Source organism: Dipodomys merriami, unplaced genomic scaffold (genome assembly GCF_024711535.1).
Source record: "Dipodomys merriami isolate MVZ:Mamm:240054 unplaced genomic scaffold, mDipMer1.0.p SCAF_45, whole genome shotgun sequence".
NCBI classification, from domain to species: Eukaryota; Metazoa; Chordata; class Mammalia; order Rodentia; family Heteromyidae; genus Dipodomys; species Dipodomys merriami.
The window spans coordinates 1,925,993-1,943,048 of record NW_027206013.1 but is presented as its reverse complement, the minus strand read 5'-3'; the positions used below and the strand labels follow the sequence as shown (position 1 = coordinate 1,943,048).

The following is a 17,056-nucleotide window of genomic DNA, read 5'->3' as shown; positions in this document are numbered from 1 at the left end:
AGAGACATGATAGGATACCATATCTAACTCCAGAGTCCATTTGCATTTCACTCAGTTCAAAGTTCCCAATATTAGATTTGTTTATATATGTCAGAAAAACCAAAGCTTGGTTCTTATCCTGCCCCTAAAGAAATCTCTAGAAACAGAGAAAAGCACTGAGAGCAAAGATATTTACCTTTCTAATATGTCCAGGCACAGTGGCATATATCTGTACTGCTAGCTATTTGCAAGGTTGAAGTGGAAGAATCCCTGGACCCCAGGAGATAGATACAAGCCTGAGATAGATACAAGCCTGGACAAAAGAGACTTCATTTCAAAAATAAGTAAATAGGGACTGGAAAGGTGGCTCAGTGCTTGCCTTGCATTCATGAGGCCCGGGGCTCGATTCCTCAGCACCACATACACAGAAAAAGCTGGAAGTGGGTGCTATAGCTCAAGTGGTAGAGCACTAGCCTTGAGCTGAAGAGCTCAGGGACAGTGCCCAGGCCTAGAGTTCAAGCTCCATGACCAACAAAAACAAACAAACAAAAACCCCAACAACAAAAGTAAGTAAATAGCCAGCACCAGTGGCTCACACCTGTAGTCCTAACTACTTAGGAGGCTGAGATCTGAGGATCACATTCAAAGCCAGCCTGGGCAGGAAAGTCCATAAAACTCTTATTTCCAATAAACCAACAGAAAATGGGTAGTGGTGCTATAGCTCAAGTGGTAGAGGACTGGCCTTGAGCTGAAGAGCTGAAGGACAGCGCTCAGGCCCAGAGTTCAAGCCCCATGACAGGCCCCCCCCCAAAAGTAAATAAATACAAGTGTATATGTTTAGCTTATGGGAACATTAATGAGTTATCTTTGTTTGTTTGTTTGTCATGGGGCTTGAACACTAGGCCTGAGCACCGTCCCTCAGCTCTTCAGCTCAAGGTTAGCGCTCTACCACTTGAGCTACAGCACCACTTCTGGTTTTCTGGTAATTTATTGGAGATAAGAGTCTCATAGTCTTTCCTGCCTGGACTGGCTTAGAACCATGATCCTCAGATCTCAGCCTCCTGAGTAGCTAGGATTATAGGCAAGAACCACTGGCACCTGGCTGAGTTATCTTTTTTGTACAATTATACCTTGTCCATATTTAATGACCTAGTTGTGTCAGTTTTGACATCTTTGAGTTTCCATGCTGTCTCAGCACATTATCTTCACCTTCTAGATATGTGGCATAGTGTGTTCTGAGTGGGAGCAGGATATTGGCAAAGTATTGACCAGGACAGGGCAAAGGATACACTTTAGTAGGGCTTAAAATTCTTCCTTTTAGATTGATGTTGACTGATCATTATGAATCTCATTGAATCATTCTGTTGTGATTCTGCTTTTTCTCTTAATGTTGACAGAATAATTCCAATTGTTAAATTTATATATGCAGCACAGCAGTAAATGTATTTCCACTCATTCTTTGCCTGACTTTCTAATTATTTGCTTATAGTCATTCCTAGAAGGAAATTTGTTAGGACAAAGAATATTGTTTTTCTTCTTTAAAGTTGCTTTTATTTTAAATGAAATATGTTATCCCTTTTGTGTTTGTCTTTTTAAAATGTAAGCCAACAGCCAGGTACTGGTAACTCATTCCTGTAATCCTAGCTACTCAGGAGACTGAGATGTGAGGTTTGTAGTTAGAAGGCAGTGTAGGCAGAAAAATATGAGAGACCTTATCTCTAATAAACTAGCAAAAAGCTGCAAATGGAGATGTGGCTGAAGTGATAGAGTATCAGCCTTGAGTAAAAAGACCAGAGTGAGAGACCCTGAGTACATACCCAAGCACTGGCACCAAAAAAAAAAAAAAAGGGGGGGGGGGGGCGGGGGGAATTTAAACTAACAAAGGAAATTTGCTTTCTTCTTAATTTGATTGAAAAAATTAGTAGTGGGGTTTAAACTCATAACAGGTAAGCACACTACCATTTGAGCCACACATCCTCAGCCTGCCTTGCTTAATTTTGAAAATAGTGTCTTATATTTTTGCCTGATCATTCCATGGCTATGATTCTGCAATTTACCCTTCCTGTGTAGCTGATGTGATAGGCACATATCACATCCAGTGCAATTTGCTTTCTTTTTTATTTATTTTTAATTTATTTGTTTAATACTATTATTATGTTGCAAATTGTTCTCTTTTAAAAATGGCATTGACTGAGCGCTGGTGTCTCACCCCTGTAATCCTACCTACTGAGGAGGCTGAGATCTAAGGATCACTGTTCAAAGCCAGCCCAGGCAGAAAAGTCTGTGAGACTCTTATCTCCAATTAACCACCAGAAAAACTGGAAGTGGTGCTGTGGCTCAAGTGGTAGAGTGCTCACCTTGAGCTGAAGAGCACAGGGATAGCACCTAAGCCTAGAGTTCAAGCCCCATGACTGACCAAAAAAAAAAATGGCATTGGCAATTTATTAATGCAATTTCAGGGCAAATTCATGCAATGTACAACATACTATTAAAACATGATACCTTGATCATATGAGTGTCATGGAATAACTTTTTGTTGAATCTGCTACAGACGTAAGATCAAGGCCTTGGAAGATTTCTTTCACTGCTTTGCCCAGTTCTTTCTGGCCTAGATATATTTTAAGATTGGTATAACCTATGCTGCATCTTTTTAAATAAGTCCATGTTTTCAGTTTCTTTTAGAAATTTGCTGTTGCTTTTTATTAAAAAGATAATATAGGGCTGGGAAGGTGGCTCAGTGGTAGAGCGCTTGCCTTGCATGCATGAGGTCCTGGGCTCGATTCCTCAGCACCACATAAGCAGAAAAAATAAAAAAGCCAGAAGCGGCACTGTGGCTCAAGTGGTAGAGTGCTAGCCTTGAGCTGAAGAGCTGAGGGACAGCGCCCAGGGCCAGAGTTCAGGCCCCATGACCGGATCCTCCCCCCCCCCCCAAAAATACAAAAATTTCAATATTGTTTAATAAGTTGCCAATTTATTACCTGCTTCAGCATATCTATTAACAAAAGACATTGCTGGGGAAGTCCTTACCACATGTGGTGCAATTAAAAGGCTCTACTTGAGCCATACTCCATTTGGTATTTAAAAGAGCCCTTTGGGGAAGCCATTTTACTGTAGATAGATATGGGTATGAGAGTGAGGGCTCCCATTTAACGTTCCATATACTGCCCTTATATCAAAGCATAGGTGTTAGACATTGACCCTTACCTCTTCTCTATATACATCATTTTAACCCTCAGCCCATGCTCTTCAGAGTGTGTATATTTTGGGGGCATGTATATGATTGTTTTAGCAAATGTGAATATCCTTTTTATGATTTTTTTTTTGAGATAGAATCTTGCTTTGTCGTCTAGGTTGACCTTGGGTTCCTTCTGCCTGTGCCTCCCAAGTGTTGAGATTCCAAGTGTGCCTTACCATGCCCAGCTCTTAATGACTTAAAACAATTTTTTTTCTTCTCAGTACCGCAGATTGAACCCAGGGTCTTGGACTTGCTATGCAAGTGCTCTACCACCTGACCCATGCCTCTAGACCTTTGTAGGTTATGGGGCTTGAACTCGGCCTGGGCTGTCCCTGAGCTCTTCAGCTCAAGGCTAGTGCTACCACTTGCCACAAGGCCACTTCTGAGTGGTTTATTGGAGATAAGAGTTTCATGGCCTTTCCTGCCTGGGCTGGCTTTGAACCGAGATCCTCAGATCACAGCCTCCTGAGTAGCTAGGATTACAGGCTGGTGCCCAGCCTCTAGACTTTCTTTTTTTTTTTTTTTAGTTTTTTTTTTTTTTAATTGTATTTTATTTTATTTGAGAACATACTGTACAGAGGGGCTACAATTACATGGGCAGGATAATGCATACATTTCTTACCAAGCATTGCAGCCTCCTCCTTTGTTTACCCTTCACTTCCCTTCCCCGCCTCCCCCCTCCCCCCACCCAATTTTACCCCCCTCCCCCCACCCAATTATACCCCCCTCCCCCCCCCCACACCGACATTGTAAAGCTGGTTTTGACATGACATTTTGTACTTCTCATTGTTGCAACAGGTCCACCTGAATCCTTAAACGACTTGTTTGTCCCCATCTCCTTAGACTTTCTTTTAAAATTTATTTTTATATTTTTAAGATAGTTTTATAGCTTCTTTAGCCTGGAGTAGCTTCTATTAATTCTCCTGTGCCATCTCCTACTTGTCTGATATTAAAAGCCACCATACCTTGCCTGGCTTTTTGTTTTGTTTTGGCAGTTTTAGGTATTGAACTCAGAGTCTTGAGGTTGGTAGGCAGGCATTCTACCACTTAAGCCAAGGTTGTTTGATTTATGCCTCGCCTGGTCTTCAGTCCCTCTATTTGTGCTTACTCATATTGCCAGGGTTAACAGGTATATACCATGTGTCCAGCTATTGGTTGAGATGGAATCTAGTGAACTTTTTTGCCTGGGCTGGCCTCAAACTCCAGATCTTCCCAGATCTTCTTTCTGCTTTCCATATTATTGGGATTACAGGCTTGCATACCCATGACTGACTGACTGGTTTTATTTGTTTTGTTTTGTATGGGTATTAGGACTTGAACTGAGGGCCTTCTGCTTTTGCTTAGCGTTTTACACTCCAGCTTAGCCAACTTCCACTTCCAGATTTTTGTGTGTATGTGATGGTATTGGGGTTTGAACTCAAGGCCTGGCTGTTGCCTCTTAACTTTTTTGCTTTAGGCTGGTGCTGTACCACTTGAGCCACAACTCCACTTTTGGTAGCTAATTAGAAATACAAGTCTCAGTGAACTTTCCTGCTGGGGCTCTTTGAACTGCAATTCTCAGATCTCAACCTTCTGAGTAGCTAGGATTACAGGCATGAGTCACCAGTACTTGGCTCCCATGATTTGTTAATTGAAATAAAATAATGATTTATTTGGGTATGAACATCTATAAGAACATCTATAAGAGTCACTTATTCTGAATGTGGCATTATATTTTTGAAGCTATTTAAAAAATTTTTAATTTTCTAGGTCCAAAAGCTGCTTTGCATGTGTCCAGTAGATTTCCATGGGATCTTCCAACTAGATGAAAGACGGAGAGATGCAGTAATTGCATTGGGCATTTTTCTTATTGAATCTGATCTTCAGGTAAGTCTTTACTAAATTTACTATATCTTAAGTATAAAGAGGTTATAAAGAGAATTTACATTTGTATGTGCTTATATTTACCTAGTGCAATAGGAAATAATTTATTTTTTTTATTTTTTTTATTTTTTTGGGGTCCGGTCATGGGGCCTGAACTCTGGGCCTGGGCGCTGTCCCTCAGCTCTTCAGCTCAAGGCTAGCGCTCTACCACTTGAGCCACAGTGCCACTTCCGGCTTTTTTCTTTTTGCTTATGTGGTGCTGAGGAATTGAACCCAGGGCCTCAGGCATGCAAGGCAAGTGCTCTACCACTGAGCCACCTTCCCAGCCCCGGAAATAAATTTTTAAACCTTGTGATTATATTATGTTGTTTTTTTAAAAAAGGTAATTTATTTGTTTATTTTGTAGAAAGTAAACTCCTTTGAGACGTTAACAGTGTGTCTTCCAGAGCAGGCTTAGGCATATTGCTCAGTTAGAAGGTATCATTTTTTTTTTCCTTCTAAAAGCACAAAAATCACTGAAGATAGTTTTGGCATAAAGCCATCTTTTTCAAAACTGTGATAGAAATAACTTTATATATATATATATATTTTTTCTTTTCTTTTTTCTTTTTCTTTGTTCCAGTCTTGGGGCTTGACCTCAGGGCCTAGAAACTATCCCTGAACTTTTTCACAAAGGGATAGCACTCTAACACTTGAGCCACTGCTTGACTTTCAGCTTTCGGGGTGTTGATTGGAAATGAGAGTCTTGTGGACTTTGCTGCCCAAGCTGGCTTTGCACCATAATCCTCATATCTCAGCCTCTTAAATAGCTAGGATTGCAGATGTGAGCACCTGGTACTTGGCATTAAATATACTTTTTTTTTTTCTGTTGGTCAGAAGGCTTGAACTCTGGGCCTAAGCCCTGCCTCGTCCCTGAACTCTTTTGCTCAAGGCTAGCATTTTACAACTTTAAGTCACAGCACCATTTCTGGTTTTCTGATGGTTAATTAGATATAAAAGTCTTACAGACTTTCCCGTATAGGATGGCTTTGAACCACAGTCCTCAGATCTCAGCCTCCTGAATAGCTAGGATTACAGGTATGAGCCACCAGGACCCAGCTCAATATACTTTCTATAGAGATTAAAGATGAGGGCTGGGATGTAGCTCAGTGGCAAAGTGCTTGCCTAGTAAGGGCAACGTCCTGGGTTCAATCCCCAGTACCAAAAAAAAGAAAAGACAAAAAAAAAAAAACCAAACAGTTAAAGATCAGCTTTTCCAGGCCCTGGTGGCTTACTCCTGTAAACCCTAGCCACTCAGGAGGCTGAGATCTGAGGATCTTGGTTCAAAGCCAGCCCGGGCAGGAAAGTCCATGAGACTCTTATCTCCAATAAACCACTCAGAAAACTGTAAGTGGCACTGTGGCTCAAGTGGTAGAGCACTAGCCTGGAGCTGAAGAGCTTAGGAACAGTGCCCAGGACCAGAGTTCAAGCCCCACAACCAACAAAAAAATAAAAAAGACCAGCTTTCTAATTACTATGGAAAATGCCTTGTGTTGTTTTCATTTTATTTGTTATACTTATCAAAGCTAATTGAAACAAATGATTGATTATTGGAATGTAGACTATTGTTACGATTTTTGTATTCCAAATTTAATCATGTTATGCTAGAAAATAAAGATGTTATATATTTAAATATCTATTTTTTTTGGGGGGGGGGTCCAGTCGTGGGCCTTAACTCTGGGCCTGGGCGCTGTTCCTCAGCTCTTCAGCTCAAGGCTAGCGCTCTACCACTTGAGCCACAGCACCACTTCCGGCTTTTTTTTTCTGCTTATGTGGTGCTGAGGAATCGAATCCAGGGCCTCAAGCATGCAAGGCAAGGGCTCTACCACTGAACCACCTTCCTAGCCCTCCTTCTGTTTTTGTTCCAGGCCCTTAGTTTATACTGGTACAAAAAAGAAGTAAATAGGGCTGATAATGTAGCTTAGTGGTAGAGTGCTTGCCTAGCATGCATGAAGCTCTGGGTTCAATTCCTCAGTATCACATAAACAAAAAAAGCCGGAAGTGCTACTGTGGCTCAAGTGGTAGACTAGTCTAGCCTCGAGCAAAAGACGCTCAGAGACAGTTCCCAGGCCTTGAGTTCAAGCCCCAGGACTGACAGAAAAAAGAGAAGTAAATAAGTTTTAAAAAAGATAAGAGTTAGGGCAAACGTTTCTGGTCCAAGCTGGCCTCAAAACATGATCCTTCATCTATGCCTCCTAAACAGGTAGGATTTTAGGTTTGAAACCCTATTCCACCAAAAATATTTATGTTATCTGACCAAGATTACATAAGAAACCAAAATTAAGATGCATAGCTTCATTTTAGTTTTTTAGCTGTAGTGATAGGTAAATGTTCAAAACAAGAAAATTATTTTTTTTTCCTTTTTTTTTGCTGGTCGTGGGGCCTGAATTCTGGGCCTGGAAACTATCCCTCAGCTCTTCAGCTCAAGGCAAGCATTCTACTACTTGGGCCACAGCGCCACTTCTGGCTTTTTCTGCTTATATGGTGCTGAGGAATCGAACCCAGGGCCTCATGCATGCAAGGCAAGCACTCTACCACTGAGCCACTTTCCCAGTCCTTTTTTCCTTTTTTTTTTTTTTTTTTGTGTGTGTTTTTAATGCTAGTGATGCAACCCAGAGCCATGTGCATGCTAAGCAAGCACTTTACCACTGAACTACATCTTTGGCCCCTCTTCTTCTCTCTTTGCCAAATCCTCCATAAATATTAAATGAATTATGGAGGAAAGAAAATAATTTTTAACTATTTCTCTTTAAACTTGGAAATACTCTGGCAATTTTTTTTCCTGTTGTCATAGCTTGAATTCATAGCTTGCTTGGCATGCTTCCTTATGGCTGGTAATCTACCAGTTCAGCTATGTCTCTAGTCCAGTTTTTTTGCTAGTTGATTGTAGATGGAATCTTACGGATTTTTTTGTCCTGGCTAGCTTTGATCCACAATCTTTCAATCTTATGGCTAACAGGAGAGACGTGCAGCATGCTTCCTCAGCTCTCTGAGAATACTCTACAGACTGTCATTCTCTTGGTTCAACTGATGTTGGCATTGCATGACTCTTTCCAGTGTGGCCTTCTTTTGTGTACAGTCCCTGGGCTATCCAGGCAGCAATGTGGCCAAAGTAGTGGGTAACAACTTTTACAGGGAATATACAATGCAAACCCTGTGAGTTTGTGCATCTTGGTTACTAGAATCTTAGACAGATATTCTAGCCAGCTTAATATCATTTACAGGAACTTTTTTTGGGGGGGGGTTGGTGATGGGGCTTGAACTCAGGGCCTGCGCATTGTCAATAAGCTCTTTTGCTCAAAGCTAGTGCTCTACCACTTTGAGCCACAGCTTCACATTTGGTTTTCTGATAGTTAATTGGAGATAATAATCTCATAGACTTTTCCTACCTGGGCTGGCTTTGAATCACTATCCTCAGATCTCAGCCTCTTGAGTAGCTAGGATTACAGACATGAGCCATCAGCTCCCAGCAGAGCTTTTTTTTTTTTTTTTTTTTTTTTTAATGAATCTATATTTAGATAGACCTTAGAAGAGTCATTCTCTATTCCATTGAGCACCAGTTGGGGACACTTGAAATCAGAGGGCTAAGCTGGGAGTGGTGGAACATACCTGCAATTTCAGCACTCAGGTAGTTAGCCAGGGCTTCATAGTGAGATCCTCTATCAAAGAAAAAGATAAAAGAAAACATTAGGGGTTGGAATTCCTGAAGACTGGTTCATGCATATGTCTGGGGGCTTACCTCTATGTATCTGACTTCTCTGACTTCTCTATTCTGACAAGGTCTTGGCCTTGTCATAATATCACACCTAGTATCTTGAGAAAGAACCAAGTAGAAGCTGAATTGCCTTCTCTAATAAAGTAGAAACCAGTCACTAAGGGACTCCTTTTCAAAGAGTGTGATGTATTAGATTCCACCTTTGGTTGAGAAGAACATCAAAACTTGCAGCCATGTTTCTAAAACCATCTCATGAGTTTTTATTTGTTTTATGATTTAGAATAGCCATTACCCTTTTCTGGAACATGCTTATCTAATTCTCAACTGGAGCAGCTATAAATAAGGGAAGTAGTTCCCCCCAAATCAATGTTGGAAAACTGTGGAGCTGTTTATTATTGGTTCATTTGGAAATGTGAGGAAAGTAATTTTTTTCGTTTGACTGATGTTGGTCATGAACTCCAGTGTTCAACTTTGAAAGGCATTAAGGGGAAACATGAAGCAGGAATTTTTACAAAAGGAACACAGGGATATGAACAGAAAAAAAAATCAAGCTGAGATACTTGTGACGAACTCCTCTCCAGTCTCAAGGATCTTATCCTGGGTAGTTTGGGTGAATCTATATACCTCTCGCTGAAGGCAGCTTTAAATGTGTGTATACATATACCTCTGGAGAATGCCTCCTGGGAGGCCATTCCCCAGAGGAGGCCTAGATACTCAGCTCCGGAAGGCAGATTTAGCTATTCTCTTCAGCCTCTTTGGTGCAGGCTGATATAACATCTTCTGGACTCTGCTGTATGGAAACAGGATGCATGTGTACTTACTGAGTGCTTTTACATTATCTCTGGAGAATTTTGAGATGCATATGGATATATCAGTATGGATATGCTTTGAGTTTAATCTGTGCAAAAAATCCTATTGTTGTTTATAACATTTATTTTTTTCCCCAAAGCACAAAGATTGTGTGGTTCCTTACCTTCTTCGACTTCTCAGAGGTCTTCCAAAAGTGTACTGGGTTGAAGAAAGCACAGCTCGGAAAGGCAGAGGTAATTTCATATAATGTGTTCTCTGAATGCAAGGACAAATAGATTCAGCATCTTTAAGGATCAAGTGTTGCTTTATATTAATGCACCAGTTAAAACAGGTTTAACCGCTCTCATTCCTAGCTGTGTAACTACTCACTGCTTGTAGCATGTGGGCTGAGTGTCCTGTTGTCAAGAGCCAAGGAAGGGAGAAGGCATGCCTGGCTGCAGCTTTTTTTTTTTTTTTTTTTTTTTGCCTCTTCTGAAAGAGCAACCTACCTTTAGGAATCTTTTCTCATATACTATTGGCCAGAATTGACTATATGCCCGTTGTCCGACCAGTCAGATTGTCCTTAGACACATGTTCTAAATAGATGGTGTAGACTTGGTTAGGAAGTACACTATAAATAGTTTTTTTTTATTTTGTTGCTATTAAGTTTTAATTAAACTTTGCATCTTTAGAAATGGACTAATTCCATGTATATTTCTGTTCAACTGGTATTTTATTTAGAGACAAAGTGAGATAGTTTTTGCTCCTCCTCTTCTCCATTGCTCTCCTTCCTTATTTTCCTACTTCTGAAATATTCACATGTGTCTACTGTGTGCCAAGTATTGTACCAAGAAAACACTTAGAACTCAGATGTTCTTATACCTATTTCCAAGGCTCCAAAATCAGGTTGGCATATCTCTAACGTTTTAAATCTCTGAAAGGCTTATTGTATTTTGGATGTAGCCATAAAGTGCCACTTGTTAGCTGTGGAAGTGGCTCAGTGATACAGTGTTTGTGTAATAAGCACAAGACCCTACTTTGGGCCCGGTGCTGTTAAAAAGAAGAAGAAGAAGTAGTAGAGGGACAGAGACAGACACTCCTCTTTCTCATTGGTAGCACTGGCATAATTTGTTAGGTAGGCTAATGACCTATTTTGCTGGTATAAACATCCTCTTGTGACTATATTCCTCTTTATCTTTGCTTTTCAGTATTTCTAGTGACCTGCCATGCCTAAAACTCATAGATCCCAAATTGTATGTCTTCCATGATTTGAAGGAATATAGATTAAATAGAGTGCCATTACCTAAAAGTTGGATGACTGTGTCCAACATTGTTTCACCTAATTTGAAGACAAGTGGACACAAGTAGTTTTTTGCTTGTTTTTGTGCCAATTCTTTTTTGTTTTGGTCAGTCATGGGGCTTGAACTCTGGGCCTGGGCACTATCCCTCAGCTCTTCCGCTTAAGGTAAGCACCCTACCACTTGAGCCACAGAGCTATTTCTGGTCTTCTGGTGTTCAATTGGAGATAAGAGTCTCATGGACTTTCCTGCCCGGGCTGGCTTTTAACCACGGTCCTCAGATCTCAACCTCCTAAGTAGCTAAGATTACAGGCGTGAGCCACTGGTGCCCAGCTTTATTTTTGTACCAATTCTGAGGCTTGAATTTAGGGCCTTAGCTTTTTTTTTTTCCAATCTTATTTTATTTTATATTTTTCTTTTTTTCAGTCCTGAGGCCTGAGCACTATCCCTGAGCTTTTGCTTAAAGCTAGCACTCTTACCTCTTGAGACCTTCTGGCTTTTTCTGTTTATGTAGTACTGAAGAATTGAACACAGGGTTTCATGCATGCTAGGAAAGCACTCTACCACTAATCCACGTTCCCAACCTCCCCCTGGTGCTTACCACTTCTTTCATTTTGGTGGTTAATTGAAGAGTTTCATGAACTATACTGCCTGGGATGGCTTCAAACTGAGATCCTCAGATCTCAGCCTTCGAAGTAGCTAGAATTAGGGTCAGAAGCCACCAGCAGCTATGACGAGTAGGTTTTAGTTACAAAACAAAGATAATTTTTATATGCATGAATTTATGTTAGAATGAACAACATTATTTAGAATACTGTTAGGATAAATAATTTTCCAGAATTTGTATGTATATGTGCTGAGGATGGAACCCAAGGATTTATATGCCAAACATGTTCTACTACTGAGTTACGCCATCTGCTCTTTCAAGTTTCCTATTTGGAAGCAGTAATTTATTTATTTTTTTTCTTTTCGCTTTTGTTTTTCAAGGTGGTATTACTCTGTTAAAGTCTAGAACAGTATTTCTCAGCATCAGCATTACCTAGTAACATGTTTGAAATGCACATTTTCAGACTCTGTGTAAGAGCTACTAATTTGAAACTCTGGAAATGGGACATGGATGGTCTGAGTTTTAACAAGCCTCCAGTGAATCTGACATGTACAAGATAGAAGATATAGGATTGCATTTTAAAACTGGTTTTTGGGGGGGAGGTACTGAGGTTTGACTTTTTTGCTTAAAACTGGCACTTTTTCACTTGAGCCACAGCTCTACTTTCAGCTTTTTGGTGGTTAATTGAAGATAAGAATCTCACAGACTTTGCTGTCTGGACTGGCTTTGAACCATGACCCTCAGATCTCAGCCTTCTGAGTAGCTAGGATTACAGGAGAGAGCCACCAGCACCTAGTTCATTTTTGGTCATCTAGATTAGCACTCCCCCCAGCCTGTAGGGCTCTTCTAATAGCCTCATTGCTAAGATGATTAGCACTGGGAGAACTAAAAGCTTATGAGGCGTGGCTGAGGTATAAATCACTTATAGAGGATGTGCTTAGCATGTGTAAGGCTCTGGGTTCAATTCCCAAGAATCAAAAACATAAAATAATTTTTAAAAAGAAGGTTTTAAAGAATCAAGAAAAACTTTGGAAGCTATAATTTTCCCCATTTGCCAAAACAAAGCAGAAAAGAAAATATAAGCATACTGTTCTCTTTTAAAATAATATTGAAGCCAGGCGACTGGTGGCTCACGCCTGTAATCCTAGCCTGTAATCCTAGCTATTTGGGAGGCTGAGATCTGAGGATCACAGTTCAAAGCCAGCCCGCCCAGGAAAGTTCATGAGACCCTTATCTCCAATTAAACACCAGAAAACCAGAAGTGGCACTATGGTTCAATTGGTAGAGTGCTAGCCTTGAGTGGAAGAGCTGAGGGACAGCGCCCAAGCCCAGAGTTCAAGCCCCATGACCAAAACTAAAATAAAATATTATTGATATGCATTTGACAGTTGTCTTTCAGATGTGCCAATCAGTCTATCAAGATTGATTTCTCACTTTTATTTAGGAAGTAAGAAGTAGACACTGCTTTGTGAGAAGCTGTAATCTTAAACTATAAATTGACTCACGAAGCATTTAAATTTATTGAACCAAAACATCTTATTAAAAAAAGAAAGGTAGAGGTATGTCTAAGCAAACATGTGGCCATATTTGTTTTATTGAGACTCAGTGAGGCCAGACAGTAGAAGCTAGTCCCCTAGCAGGCCGTGTAAGAGAGGAATATAGTTAATTGGATGGCCAGCATGTTAACCCAGTATCTTGTTTCTGATAGTCTGATTCATGTCTTCACATCTCCCAGGCGCCCTCCCTGTTGCAGAGAGCTTCAGCTTCTGCCTGGTAACTTTGCTGTCTGATGTGGCTTTTAGGGACCCCTCACTTAGGGATGAGGTAAGTGTGTGGGATTTTGTGCATGGCTATTAGACCAAAAAGAATCTTGAAGTGATTGTTTGTGTTGATTTTTTTTCTATATTAATGGTAGACCTAGGAACTGTTTCATACTTGCTTTTCAACTTACAGTGTTTGTCAGAATCTCATGAGTCTTCTTTTTTCTTTTAAATTTTTTGTTATTATAAAGGTGCTGTACAAAGGGGTTATAGTTAAATAAGTCAGGTAAAGAGTACATTTCTTTTTGGACAATATCACCCTTCCTTTGCTCTCTCACAGTTTTCCCTCCCATCCCCACCCACAAGTTGTATAGTTCATTCAACATAATGTCTAGCGCTGTATTTGTTGTTCAACTGTTGTCCCTCCATTTCTGAGCTCCCTTTACTCTTCCAAAGACAGACAAAGGAAAAAACAAAACAAAAAGAAAAGGAAACAAAAACAGCAACAAAGAAAAAACTTATTTCCATTTCCTGGAGTTCATTTCAATAAATACTGTTTTATATGATCAAATGCACATAGGCAATTGCACTTTTGTGTTCTGTTCCTAAGATATCCTTCATGAATCTTTTATTCAACATTCCTCAAAGCCCTGTAAGGCAGGCAGAAAAAAGATAGTAAAAGCTTATTTCCTTCTAGATAGACATTGTTCACAGAAGAGCATTTGTTATGTTGCCAAAGCTTTTTACCTTTGAGTACTTACTTGCTTGGAAATATTGTTAACATGTAGTTCATACTTATTTTTAAAGAAAGAATAAGAACTAGGCCTGTGTAATTCCAGGTATTATGCAGAGATAGAGAAGGTCTTAGTTTGAATCCAGTCTAAGCAAAAAGTAGGTGTGATGAGTCATGTCTGTACTGAAGATTAGGTAGAATGATCTTGGTCTGAAGCCAGCCAGAGCAAAAAACAAAAGACCCTATCTGAAAAAAAATAACTAAAGCAGGGGCTGGGAAGGTGGCTCAGTGGTAGAGTGCTTGCTTTGCATGCATGAGGCCCTGGGTTCAATTCCTCAGCACCACATAAGCAGAAAAAGCCGAAGTGGCGCTGTGGCTCAAGTGGTAGAGTGCTAGCCTTGAGCTGAAGAGCTGAGGGACAGCACCCAGGCCCAGAGTTCAGGCCCCACAACTGGCAAAAAAAAAAAAAAAAAAAAAAAACTAAAGCAAAATGGGATGGGAACAGAGCTCTAAGTCATTGAGTATTTTCCTAGCAAGCATGAGTCAGTGAATTCAGGTCCCAATACAATTCCCTTCCCCCCGGCCCCCACCAAAAGAAAAAGCAGATGAGAAAGAATACCATCACAGTTGAAGTTTTTTCTTAATTAGATTTATAATTTAAGAAAAATGGTGAATAGAACTAGGGCTTTTTAGTTGTAAAAGGAGATAATTTGGGAACCTATCTGTTAAGAGAATATGGAGGAAGAAATGGTCCCAAGGGCCATGTGTAACCTTCAAGGGGTCAACATGAGTTCATTGTTAGCAGGAGCTAAGTTGTAAGTCCGGGGAGGGACAGTTACTGTCCATGAAAATTGGCTAGTTGGCCACTTGGCATAGCCCATTATGGAGGGAGATTATGGGATTCATCTGGATAATGTCTAAAGTTTTGTCAAATTTTTTAGTTTTGTGATATTTATCTGATTCTTTTTTTTTGGGGGGGGGGGGCCCGGTCGTGGGGCCTAAACTCTGGGCCTGGGCACTGTCCCTCAGCTCTTCAGCTCAAGGCTAGCGCTCTACCACTTGAGCCATAGTACCACTTCCGGCTTTTTTCTTTTTGCTTATGTGGTGCTGAGGAATTGAACCCAGGGCCTCAGGCATGCAAGGCTAGCGCTCTACCACTTGAGCCATAGTACCACTTCCGGCTTTTTTTTCTTTTTGCTTATATGGTGCTGAGGAATCGAACCCAGGGCCTCCTGTATGTAAGGCAAGCGTTCTACCACTGGGCCACCTTCCCAGCCCTTTTTCTGATTCTTTTTATAAATTGTTTATTTTGTTTGCTTTACTCTTGTAGATTTTAGAGGCACTTTTGCAGGTTTTGCATGTCCTTCTGGGAATGTGCCAGGCCTTGGAGATTCAAGAAAAAGGTATGATTATAAATCTTTATCTGTTTTTTTTTTCTTTCTTTTCTTTCCCATTCCTCTTCCTCTCCTATCTCCTCCCTACTTTTTCCCTCTCCTTTCACTTGTTCCCTCCCCCCTCTCCCTTTTCCTTCCCCTTCTTTTCCTGGTTAGTCAAAGAATAACTTCTGTGAGTTGTGGGTGGGTTTTTGCCCCCTAGTCTTTGCTCTTTTCTCTGGTACCTAATATGCAACTGAAACATGAAAAATTTACATTTGTTATGTACTGAGAGGCTACTTGGGATCTTGTGTACAGTCTGTACACAAATGCCAGGTGCCTTTAGACATAATTTCATTCTTTTGGGTAAAGTATGAGTGGTTTAGTTAATTTCCAAGGGATATTTTTCCCATTGGTATTTATAAGCTACCAATATGATCCTAGGTAGTCAAGGAACTTGGTAACATGACCCAGCTATATTACTGATTTTAATGTGCCATGAATAGATAAAGACCTCCCAAGGCAAGAAGTTTTGATTGAGACCCAGACTGACATTATTGGTAATAACAGGCTTAAAATGTCATTATGTTAGCCTTCAGGGTTGACCCTCCCTGTTACTTTAGCTTATTCTCAGTCTTCAGTGGGTGGGTAGTGAAATGTTAGCCAGGGCCACAAGTTAGTACAGTATGACTCTCAAAGGTAACTTATCTCCTCCTCTGGTGACATTCACCCTTTATTTTCTAGAATACCTTTGCAAGTATGCAATCCCATGCCTGATAGGAATCTCTCGAGCATTTGGACGTTACAGCAACACAGAAGAATCTCTCCTCTCAAAGCTCTTTCCCAAAGTCCCTCCTCATTCCCTTCGAGTCCCAGAAGAGCTTGAAGGCATTCGAAGGCGTTCCTTCAATGACTTCCGCTCCATCCTCCCCAGCAATCTACTGACAGTCTGTCAGGAAGGCACCCTGAAGAGGAAAACCAGCAGTGTATCCAGCATTTCTCAGGTGAGCCTGGCTCTTGGGATAAGAGCAGGGAGGGAGGATCTTCTTAAGTGCTCATATGAAGAAAATACCACTTGCATATAATTTGAGAAACTAGAATGTGAAAGATTCACTAGAATTCTTTTTTTTTTTTTTTTTTTATCTTTTTGTTCCTGTACTGGGGCTTGAACGCAGGGCCTAAAGGTTGTCACTAAGTTTTTTTTCTCAAGGCTAGCACTCTGCCACTTGGTCCACACAACTCCAATTCTGGCTTTTGGTAGTTAATTGGAGAAGAGTCTCATGTCCTGGCTGGCTTTGAGCTGAAATCTTCAGATCTCAGCCTCCTGGGTAGCTAGGATTACAGGCACGAACCACTGGCACTTGGCTCTTGTAATATAAAGATTTACTTTAGGGCTGGGAAAGTGGCTCAGTGGTAGAGTGCTTGCCTTGCATGCATGAGGCCCTGAGTTCAATTCCTTAGCACCACATAAGCAGAAAAAGCCAGAAGTGGGCGCTGTGGCTCAAGTGGTAGAGTGCTAAGCTTTAGCTGAAGAGCTGAGAGACAGGGCCCAGGCCCAGGCCCAGAATTCAAGCTCCACAACTGACAAAAAAAAAGAAAAGACTTACTTTGCCCATTTTTGAAAAAAGAATTTTGCTCTATTGTTTGTTTTGTTTTGATTTTTTG

At 40.7% G+C, this 17,056-nt stretch overlaps 1 protein-coding gene across 1 annotated transcript in view; it reads left to right on the top strand.

Annotated features, from left to right (window-relative positions):
* Positions 1–17,056, top strand: part of Pi4ka (phosphatidylinositol 4-kinase alpha) — a 138,297-nt gene that overhangs the window by 8,556 nt on the left and 112,685 nt on the right. The window contains exons 2-6 of the mRNA XM_069994278.1: positions 4,964–5,080; positions 9,781–9,874; positions 13,261–13,349; positions 15,349–15,421; positions 16,136–16,395. Of these exons, the coding sequence (XP_069850379.1) occupies positions 4,964–5,080; positions 9,781–9,874; positions 13,261–13,349; positions 15,349–15,421; positions 16,136–16,395 (633 nt within the window). The remainder of the gene's footprint in view (positions 1–4,963; positions 5,081–9,780; positions 9,875–13,260; positions 13,350–15,348; positions 15,422–16,135; positions 16,396–17,056) is intronic.